At 33.3% G+C, this 11,525-nt stretch overlaps 1 protein-coding gene across 3 annotated transcripts in view; it reads right to left on the bottom strand.

Moving 5' to 3' along the window:
• The window catches only part of LOC117177525 (ubiquitin carboxyl-terminal hydrolase 47), a 61,418-nt gene that overhangs the window by 9,776 nt on the left and 40,117 nt on the right, over nt 1-11,525 (bottom strand). For all 3 annotated transcript variants that reach the window (XM_033368297.1, XM_033368295.1, XM_033368296.1), the window contains exons 4-11: nt 8,049-8,227; nt 5,896-6,070; nt 5,191-5,312; nt 4,905-5,098; nt 4,549-4,793; nt 4,245-4,468; nt 3,617-4,148; nt 14-400 (exon numbers count right to left, since the gene is read on the bottom strand). In XM_033368297.1, the coding sequence (XP_033224188.1) occupies nt 14-400; nt 3,617-4,148; nt 4,245-4,468; nt 4,549-4,793; nt 4,905-5,098; nt 5,191-5,312; nt 5,896-6,070; nt 8,049-8,227 (2,058 nt within the window). The remainder of the gene's footprint in view (nt 1-13; nt 401-3,616; nt 4,149-4,244; nt 4,469-4,548; nt 4,794-4,904; nt 5,099-5,190; nt 5,313-5,895; nt 6,071-8,048; nt 8,228-11,525) is intronic.

Raw genomic sequence — 11,525 nt, forward strand, 5'->3', positions numbered from 1 at the left:
GATTAAGAAATACCTTTGTTAACTTCGGGGAGTTGGACGTGGATCCAGATAACTTTTTCAAGGCTCTCTATTACTGACAAAAGCTTCGAGCTTGGTACTTCACTTGTAGTATTTTTGGACGGCTCTGTAAAGTCCGTATCAAACATCAAGGAGACATAGACTTTATGTTCGCCGTGTACATCCAAACCTTCTGCCTCCAGAGTTTTATCGTCTTGCAGACGATGATACTGCGAAAATACCATCACAACGAGATTCATTTCGTCTGGGTCGATGTTCACAATTTTCGCTAGTTGTTGTTTATATTCCCTTACGGTCTGTGCTTGATAGCCGCGAACAGTAATTGGCCCATCAATAATATCTGCTTGAGGCACGTCTATAACGTAGACTTTTGTCGCAATACCTAATAAAAATGTATAGATTTCAAAGTCAACCCACAGTACGAGTATGCAGATCAAATATAATAGGATGGCTTCGCAAATTTTTGATCAAACAATTTTTTAATAATTAATTTTAAGCTAAACTCTGAGCATTCTTTCCTTCGCTTTTCTTAAGAGAAAAAGTAAGGTTATAAATTGAAACTGCGAAAACACTCATTTAAATTGGAATCGCGTAATATGGAGCTTGACAGCAAGGTGACAGGGATTCTCAATATTCAAGTCAAAGCGTAATTGTTCGCAACTAATTTATACAAAAACTTTGATAAAGAGGTAATGTCAGGTTATTCTACAGTCCCTCTAAGAAGGTGTACTTTTTTATTTAATGTGTTTTTATGGTAGATTGTTGCAGTTTATTTCGCCTAAGTCGACTGAGACCTAATTTAATACAATGTATACTTAAATATAATCAAATTCAATGTTTTTAAAACTTATTTGTCAAATTTCTTTATTTTTATTTATAAATTTGATTTAAATAATGTAAAGCTACAGAAAAATGTTACACCTATGAGCATTATTGAAAAGAAAAAAACTAAAATTCCACAATGTAAAATTGAATTGAATCAAATCAGACGTATTCAGCAGTCTTTAAACTTGTATATAACTTTAATACGAAATACTGGGCGAAAATTGTATTTTAAAAATGTCTAAAACATAAGAATGTTATTTTTTTAGCAGAATTTTCTTAATCTGAGCATCTTCTAATTTTTGAGCTGAACAAATAAAATGTCACTTTGAAATTTGTCACTTTACATTACTGTAAAGTGCGATTTACATATACATATAAAACAGGGTTTTATTTTATCCTCCTAAAGTTTTGTCTTCGCCCTGTGCCTTTTCTACAAAAACCAAAGCGAAACTTTCAAGGGATGAAGACCTTGTTTACCATATACTGTATATCCGGAAAGTATGCATTTTTTTGGCCTATGATTTATTCATTCACGAAAATGGACAACACTACAAAGTGACTAATTTCCAAATGAAATTTTATATATTTTAGCAACAAAAATTAAAAGGGCTCGAATTCGTTATGTTTTAGTCATTTTAAAAATTAAATTGCAATTGCATGCAATCACATTACAAACACCTCTTTTAAAAACCAAAAGTCTACGCAGAAAAACTATGTGAGAATCACAGATACCTAAGCTGTGATTGTTGGAAAACACGAGCCTTGTTCGTCACAGGGGCCCCCTAATGGAAATCGTTCAAATTCGAATTTCAACATTAAGTTAAAATTAGTAAAAAGAATACAAAAAATCCGCCTTCAGGGGCACATTCTCTTTACGCGCGGCACGCAAGTTTGAGCGCGCCTGGAGCGCGAGAATATTGGTTCTCGCGCTTCGCACTCGGTCTTTGTATATTCCCTACACATGTGCACATATTTAAAAAAACTAAAGGTGAAAGCATCGACAACAGTAATTTGGTAATTGTGAATTCTCTTTTATTAAAGCTCCTTCGGCTTCAATGAACACATTCTCATCACTTATCTCGTGCTTCGCACTCGAATTTGTATTTCAACTTTAATATCGTTTTCATAACTGTATATTATTACAATTCATAAAATGCATTGTCATTAAAACACATGTAGTTTCATTGTCTCGTTTAAAAAATACACATTCTTTAAAAAAACTTTTGTTATTATGTATGTTACACATACGGTCTACAAATCAGCCTTACCTTTTTTTAACTTCTAAATTATATCCCTAACCTCAGTGAACCAGACTTAGTCAACTGAATTTTCTACCGCGTCGTGTTCTACATCGCAGTTGTGGTGCCCTATGGCTTCATCTTCTAATAATTCACTAAAAGAGTCTCTCAAGGCTTCTAGGATAGAAATACTAGTTACAACAACAGTCCCACGAAACTTTTATTAATAAGGGGTTGGGGTGGGGCGATTAGTTTTAACCGAGATTCATTGCTGGTTAGTGTTTATTGCTGAGAAGGTCACCAACCTTCAGCAGCGTTGTGTTAGACTGGAGTTCTATAAATATATTAAAGACACATTTATATAATTGAGAATCTTTGAAATACTGTGAAATAGTTGAATGAAAAAATGTAATTTTTAATTTTCCATCATTATGGTATGTTGTAAAAATTTTCGATTTTTAAAGAAAATTCAAAAAGTTATAATGATAACGTTGTAGGGCATTCGAAAAGCAACATTTTTCTTCTCTTGACTTTCTTTCATATTTTTATCCAAAATGGCTGGCTAACGAACTTGACCTTAATTCTAAAATACTAAAAGAGCGTACCAAAGAACAACCGAATCTGTCAATTCTTTCTAAAGTTATCGTGCTGTGGGGTCAAATTTTACACAAATCTAATTTCTTCTCTGATCAGAATGTAAAAATGAATTAATTTGTCATGACTAATGTTTCGATAGTTCGGTTTTTTGTTTTAATCATGAAAAATAAACCGTAAAATGTAAATTTTGATTTTCCATTTTTTTTTTGCTTTCAAAGTTTGAATTTTCGATTTATTAAGAAAATTCAAAAGGTTGTTATGATAATCTTGTAGGGAATTCATAAAGCAACATTTTTCTTCTCTTGACTTTTTTTCATATCGTGCGTTATTTGGTTTAAAATGTCCATTTTCGTGTTTTTTTTGTTGAAATTTTCGTAAATGCTTTAACTCTGGTAAATTTGTGTTTAGCAAAAAAAAGTCATCAGGATAAATTGTTCATCTTTTTGAATACTATGAATAACCGTCCAGAAAAATTTAAAAAATTTTAAAAGAATCGTATAAAAAATATTCAAAATGTGCTCACTTTTTTCAATTTCCATCAAAAATGGCTAACGAACTTGACCTTTAGTCGAAGGTGAGAGTGCTAACAAAGAAAAAACCATCCACGGAGAGACAGACAGACACATTCGGAAAACCTGTTTTGCGGATTTAGAGGGTCTCCAAACGTGGACATTTGACAAAAACTGGGGGGAGGGGGTCAAATTTTACACAAATCTAATACTTTCTCTTATGAGAATATAAAAATATGCTATTGCCATGTATAAAACACTAACTTTACGAGGAACACGATACATTAATTGGAAAAGTGATGCCTGACTTTAGATTAACCCTACTTTTAGTAATTAGAAGTAGTGAGCTTTTCTTGAAGGTAACAATTTACTTTTGAGAAGTAATATGCAAAACTGAATAGTTTTCTAGTTTAATTTTCAGTCTCTTACCTTCAGGTTTGTAGGCTTCGAACGGCTGGTCCTTCTCTCGAATTTCGAGGAGAAGATCATTGCGCTTGTCACCTTTAAAAACCTCGTACACTGAGTCTTCGTCACTGCCATCATAACTGTGTGTGATCAAGTCGTTCAAAGGATCGTAGAAAACAAGCCTACATTGATCCAGGTTTACATGGCCATGAAGTCCGAATTTCTCGTAAGCCTTTTCCGTCTGCTCGGCCCAAGTACTTTCTCCGATAGTGTTTAATTTATTTGTCATCAGTTTCTTAGTCTTGGGATGATGGCAATAGATTTTTATCTTATAGGTTGGCGAATGCCTACTATGGTATCGCCGATCGTCGTCCTCGGTTTCCTTCATCCTCTTCAGAAGCGCCTGGATATGCGGGGGAAAATGTTCTTCTTGAATAGGTATAGAGTTCTTGGTTTTATCTATTTGTCTGTACATCAGCATGTAAGCATTCGTGCTACTAGAGTAAACTCGCAATGGACCACCGCCGTAAACTTTCTGAATATCGTTGTGGGTTATCTGCAATGAGTAAAATCCATTCGAACGTAAATTATTTGTTTAAATCATAATAAAAATTACAAACTCTGCAAAAAAAAGAGTATTATAAGTGCTTACTGGATTTACGGTTGTATCGTTGAAACACAGCCACTGTGAATTCGAGAAATCTTTGATATATGCATAATAGTGACCACCACTGGCACTTCCACTGTGAATCATGATTGAAAAAAGCTCATACACGTAAGGTCCTTGGTCTTTTAAAAATTTACCCTGATTTTTTCCGTTCTCATGATTATGTGCAATGCCATTAAATGGAGCGATTCCATTACTCATATCTATGCCTATTATTACATAGATGATTTTTTTGTTTTTTGTTGCTTTCAATAATAACATGAATATGGGAAAATAAATGATAAATTACCTTCATCATCCTCCTGATCGTGGTTACCAGAATGATTATTTGTACATATTGCACCATCACAGGGCAAACATTCATCTTCTAAAGTTCCACTATCTGTCGTGGAACTATCATCACATTTAATGCTCATTCCGACGTCTTCCTCCCCATTGGGAGACTCTTGATTCGGAGACTCTTGATTGGCAAACTCTTTATTGGGTGTTGTTGAAATAAAAGAATTCAAATCAAGCACGTGCGGAAAGGTGACTCTAAAAACAAAAATTAAATTTATCTAATGCCTTCATTTCAAATTGTTTTTAATAATATAATTTAAAATACAGTAGACTTTTGAATTTCAATAAATGCTAATGAGGGCTTACTTGTCGTTGAGCTTGATCCTGTAGAGTGTATTGTAGTCGAAATCGAACCTCTTTAAGTGCAAAGTCAGTAAATAAGGAAACTTTGTGAACTTGAGGCCCTTATGTGCATCGCATTTCTTATTGCATTTTTCGCAGTGGTATTGATTATTTCCATCTAAAGTTTCGTATTTTACAAATGCTCTCAGCGCTTCTTCCTGAAAATATAATATTACATGTCATGTGATTTGTTATTTTGCTATAATGTGAAGTATTATCTATGGAAAATAGTAGAGTGAATCATACGAACCACGCTGCCGTAGGCAGTATTACTTTCGAAGGGCCTCACGGGCAATGGGATGTCTAGGAAGGTATCTTCTCTCGATTTCTCTGTCTTACATTCAAGACACTTTACGTAGTCAATCATTTTGCCTGAAGAATAAAGAAAGTAGAGCTTATTAACATAAAATAAAAATAAATTGCCAACTTTCAAGATTCATTAAAACTTGAAAATGCAAACTCTTAAAAATCTGACATTTTTAAAATTAAATTTAAAATAATAAAAATATCTCAAATGGAAACACTGCAAATGGTAAAATATCAAATCAATTTGAAATTGTAGACTTAAACAATTGAACAGTCCTAAATGAAATATCTACATATTTTAATAAGTTAGCATACAAAATTTAACATTTAAATTATTAACATTATAAACTGAAAAGTTAAAAATTAAGACTTAAAATATGACATTTTAAAATTCAAGCTTTAAAAAGTAAATAATGTTGAGTAAACGGCTTTCAAAATTGCATTAAAATGACTGAAAAATTTAAAATATTTAAAGCAAAGGACTTTAGAATTACGCATTATCAACTGAAGTGTTCTTATACAAATCATAAGTTTTGCAGTTCAAAAAATAAAATTCAGTGTCGTGTTTCAGTTTAATTCCCTGTCTCTAAAAATATCAGGTTTCCAGGTTCAGTGGCCACCCAATGAAAAATCTAATTTAACTTTTTACCTTCATAAAGTCGGTTGATAAGATCAGCTTGTTCTGTGTCCTTGAACTTGGTTTCTAAGGCATCGAACATAACTCTGCAGAGTTCTTGAATGTCGTGCTGTTGCCAGGCTTCTGTAGAATCCCATCCGAAACTTTTTGTTAACGACGTGGTTTCTACAGCAGGCTTTGTTGACGTCTATTGAAAAATTAAAAATATGTATCTATTAAATTTGTAACATTTTTTATTTTAAAATGATCTTATTCAAATTCTTTCAAAACTCTAAATTAATATTTAAGAAATTTTTCAAAATTTCTAAAAAACTGAACTTATTTATGCTTTTGATTAAATTAATAAAACTGAACAGATAATTGAAATTTTTGTAATTGAACTTTGTAACTGAAACTGTATGCTTAAGACTATTTATTATATGTACCTACTTAAATTTGTAAATTTCAACTTGAAATTGTTTAATTTTTAACATTTCACTTTTGTATTACTGAAATTAATAATGCTCTTATTTACAAACTTTTAAATTCTCGTAATGCATACAATTTTCAATAATACACATTTGAAACTTTTAAAATGCTTTCTATTATTAATTATATAATTTTTAATGAAAGCTAAAATAATACATGTTGAATTTTCTTACTATCAACATATTGTACATTTATTATTACGACTCGCAAAGCTCAATTTTGCTATTTTAAAATTTTAAAAGAAAATCCATAAAATTTACATTAAGATTTTTCGCGAACAATTTTTTCAAGCTAGAATACTAGATGTAATACAATTAACTCTTGCTTATTTTAAGGGCCGCGAAACGTAAACATTTCAGTATTTCAAGACTGGAGGGACTCCAGGTCTACCACGAGTCGTTGGGTGATTTTGATAAGTGACGTTCATTGGGTGCCCCGGCCTTGTATCCATGCGCGCTCTGTAAGCATGTGTGCGCGTCCTTGGATTTGTGCATCATGCATGTCAGTGTTTTTCAAGTGTTTTTGTTAACATACGAAAAGGTAATTGAATATTGTGAAAAATATAACATTTTATTGAAATTGTACAGTTTGCCAACTAAAAATGAATATAATAGAATCAAAAAACGACTCAAGTATTTCGCGGAATATTGAGTATTGTAGCATGATGTCACGATTATTATAGGATAGACGGAAATTACAGGAAGGTTAGCATAGTTAGTACATCCTGACATGGGACTGCATACATCTGTTTGAAGAAAATATTCTAAACGCAAAAGTAATTTATAAAGGTCTGAATAGTAATTCTGTTTCATCCTTTTCTACACTTGAAAATTTCTCAGTTTCACGAAATACAATCAACTACTACAAAATTTACGGCTAGAGTACCCAATTATGATAAAATCGATCTGATACACTAACCACAAATTTTGGAAATTTAGTTGCATTTCATGAAACTGAACGGTCGTCAGTCGACAAAATGATAGAACATGACTGAAAAAATATTACGCTTGACAAATATTACTATTTGTACATTTATGGCTTACTTTCATGTTTATAATATGTAGTCCAAAAACTCGTATGCATTCCTTTGACCTCATGCTAAAATATTCAATTCAAACCAACGAGGGCTTCATGCTCTTCAGGCATCTTTTTAATTAGTTAGCGGCTGGCGCGGGCGAGACTGTACAGGGACCGTGGTTAGGTGATGGTACTACGCAATTTGGAATATCCCAATATGGGGGACTTGAAATAGGTAAGCTTTGTAATACGTGCATCTTGAAATAAGCAAGAGTTCACTGTCTAAATTATTTCCGGTAACAACGGTTGTTATATTGCTTAGAAAAATGTATTCTTTAGAAGACAGATGAGTGGCCAAGAACAATGGTATTTTGGGCCCAGAGCGTGCAGTCAAACAGATAATTTTATATAAAATGTGGATGCTTGCATCCACTTTATGAAAATCGAAGCAGAAGGGAAATGTTTGCTTCCTAAGAATAAAAAGCCATTTTACGACGTTGGAAGGCTGTATTTCTCTTTTTACAAGTTTTGGGAGGCCGCCTAAATATATTTTAAATCTGCACGCGTTGGGCCCAGTTTCCAATAAAAAAATGCCATGGCTCTTTCAAATCATTTACGACTTATTAAGTTAATTCATCTTGTTATAATTAATCGAAATCTGCTTAAATTTTTTAACTGACCTGTAAATTGAGGAATAGTTTCTGTAGTTGGTAAGGAATACTCATTGCTTCTTCCTTCTCTGAGCCACCAACGTACTCCCAATTGTACAAAGCATTTCTGAACTCTGGGGTCATGTATAAAGCTTGTAGCAAACTGTTCAAGTAGCAAGTCATGGCCTGATTGACCAAACCCACATAATCTAAATTCAAATTTGACTAATTAATATAAAATCAGATTTAATATTTACATATTTATTACAGTGATAATGAAAACCCCATTAATTTGATTTCTACTGCTTGTTAAAAATATTTTTATCGAAAAAAAAACAGTACTGTAACGTTCAAGTATTTTGAGGCGAAATGTAAGTTTTTGAGGCAAAAATTGTATTATAATTTAAAAAATTGACCCACATTTTTTCATTTTCGGCTGACAATTATTTTCACCAGTTAACATTTAAATAAAGGGTGGCAATATAGAACTAGATAACCAACCCACAAAAATAAAATACAGGTTTCATTAACAGGATTTGTCTGAATTTGTTGGCAATCCAGTCATATACTGCCACCCTTCAATCAAATTTTCATGTAATACTTTGGATGTATTGCAATTGACGAACTTTTTCTAACCAATATGGGAAGATTTCCCTATCATAAAGCTTATGTTATCAAGAAAACCCGATTTTTCAGCCAATTCGCAGCTACTTTTGGCTTCGTAGCTTTTGAATACCAAGAATATCCATATTTTCATCGAATTTGAAGTAAGTCCACGTGGTCAGAGGGGGGAGGGGTCAAAAAGTGGTAAAAAATTGTCCACGTGGTATGTGGACTGCTCGTAAGTTCCTGAACGATTTGAAATTAGTTAAAGTACGCAACATACGCCTACAAAAAGGTTTTCATCGCACTTTTTTAATTTCCTAACTTATTTTCACATAAAGAGCCACATCGAACTTCAGGTCAAAATAAGTTAGGAAATAAAAAAATTTTCGGTAAGGTAGGAATCTGGTCACGTGACTCACTCGTCAAACGGTCTTAATATTTAGACATTTCAAGTCTCTTCCCTTGTTTCTCATTACTTTCCACTTCTACCACCTCACTTCTTCCGCCTCTCTCCCTTATTTACCGTACTCATACTCCTCTCCATTATTTACCGTACTCATACTCCTCTTCAACCTTCGCCCAGAAAAAAGTACAACGGACGGTCACCCAATCCAAACAGTAAGGGTTTCTGCCTCGGACTACGAACTCCTAAAAACATGTCCTAAGGGCGCTGCCCCATAAATACAGATTACTGAAGTATGTACATTCTTCGCTATTTACCTTGCCGCGGATGGGACCGTAGGGGAGTAATTTCCCTGGAAACGATGTTCCCCCACTCTCAAGTCTAATCTTGATGCGTGGTACTTGATGCGAACTGTTTCACCTGCTACGCACGTTGCCGCGCGCAGATCAGTGTTTACGAATTATTGGTAAACCTTTGATTAAATTTGCCATACTTGAGGTTATCTCATGTGATAAGGAAATTATCATAAGACATAAATATTATGATTTCCAAATTCTTTTATAAGCCTCACTCACAAAGCACATAATAACTTTTTGCACTTTAAAATTTCCTTAAAACACCTAAACTATTGACGGCAACGTAAATAGCGAACGGAACAATTCTTGGATGCCAAACCGTCAAATTCTGTTGTACACTGATTGCATGATTGCAAGTGATTGCAAGTGATTGCAAGTGATTGTAAGTGATTGTAAGTGGTTGCAAGTGATTTTCAGTGATTGAAAGTGATTTCAAGTGAATGCAGTCATCTTGAGTGATTTCAGTGTCAATCCTGAGTGATTGCAGTGATTTCATGTGGAATTCCGAGTGATTTCAGTGATTTCGCGGTAAATTCCGAGTGATTGCAGTGATTTCAGGTTGAATTTCTAGTTCTTGCTGTGATTTTACGGTAAATTGCAAGAGATTGCAGTGGTTACACTGTTAAATCCGAATGATTACACTAATGGTACGTTAAATTCTGAGTGATTGCAGTGATTTCACGTGAAATGAGGTGCGATTTCGGGGGCTTTAAGGTGAATTTAAAGTAATTTAAATTTAATTCAAAGCTATTTCAAATAAATTTAAGTCGATTCAAAATGATTGCTTGCGATAAAGCGATAGAACTCAGTTATAAATGTACTGATAGTAGATCCGGATTGTTAGTAAAACTCGAAACGTCGAGTTGGCTTGAAGCTTAATTGATAACGCGAAATAGCTGGAATCATACGACACAAATTGTTCAAATCTACTTTGGAGATACCGTGAAACCCTTCAATAACCCTCCTTTCTATAGCCCTTCCGAGAATTGAAGCCGCGCCGCAGGTAGGTGTAAAAGGAGCTACGCCACGTGCGGGGGTTTGCGGTTGTCACTCAGGCGAGCACTCAAGCATGAACAAACAAAAGCGCAGCGAGCTATAATGAGTTAGTTCCCACCCACCGTCAACCCCAAAATCGGCGCTATAGAAGAGTTTCACTATATTTAAATATAATTCGACATCAAGAAATAAAAAATAGAATTATTAAAAAGCGTTTTAGTTTTTCACAAAAAACGGTAATGAGTACCTTATTTCCTCATTTTTACAGCAGTATGCAAATTTTATGTTATATTTTTAGGCGTTCTCAAGACGCATCGATTTATCTATTGTCGAACTTTTGACGATCTTTCATGATCTACTAATACCGGCTTCTAAATTTAAGAAAATTCTTTACAGGAAGACTTTTTTAATATTTGGAATATAAAACTATTCTGACTCAGAGGGTTATTTCTTGCAACAAGATACACATTGATAGACCTTTTGATAGTTTCTAGGATTTTCCGAATATAGGATTTTGGGTAAATTAGCAACATCAACTTGGAAAGTATCGATTGTGGAAGTTATTTATTTTTCTAGAAAACATAAATGCGCACGATTATCATTATTTTTGTTTTCAAGCAATTTTTAAATTAAAATATAAAACTAATAAAACCAAATTTTTGTTTTTTCATAGTGTCGATTATCTAAAATAATGGAAAAGATATGAAAGGACAACATTTTTGAAAATTAATATCTTAACTTCAGAATTTATATATATTTTGTGCAATAAATATACAATCAAGCCGTTACATTTCTGTTAAATTTTTTTATTATTATCATATTGCTAGCTGCGATCTGTGGAGGCGGCTTTGCCGCCGCGGAAAGCTCGCTATCATTATTACTATGCATCGAGAACAAACGGAAATGCCATAAAAGTTGTATATTGCATAATACTGGAATTAAATCGACATACAATTTTAAGTATTTATCGTAAAATTTGGGTTTAAAAAATGTAAAGTCGATAGTCGAATTTGAAGTAAACCTGAAAAAAACTCTTAGAAAGTAAAATAGAAATAAAAAATTGAATACAGAACATCGAAACTGTATTTTTCGAATTTTGATAGTACCAAAGAAAAAGTGTGAAAAGTCTGAATCCGATTAGTCAGA

Source organism: Belonocnema kinseyi, chromosome 7 (assembly GCF_010883055.1).
Source record: "Belonocnema kinseyi isolate 2016_QV_RU_SX_M_011 chromosome 7, B_treatae_v1, whole genome shotgun sequence".
Lineage (NCBI taxonomy): Eukaryota > Metazoa > Arthropoda > Insecta > Hymenoptera > Cynipidae > Belonocnema > Belonocnema kinseyi.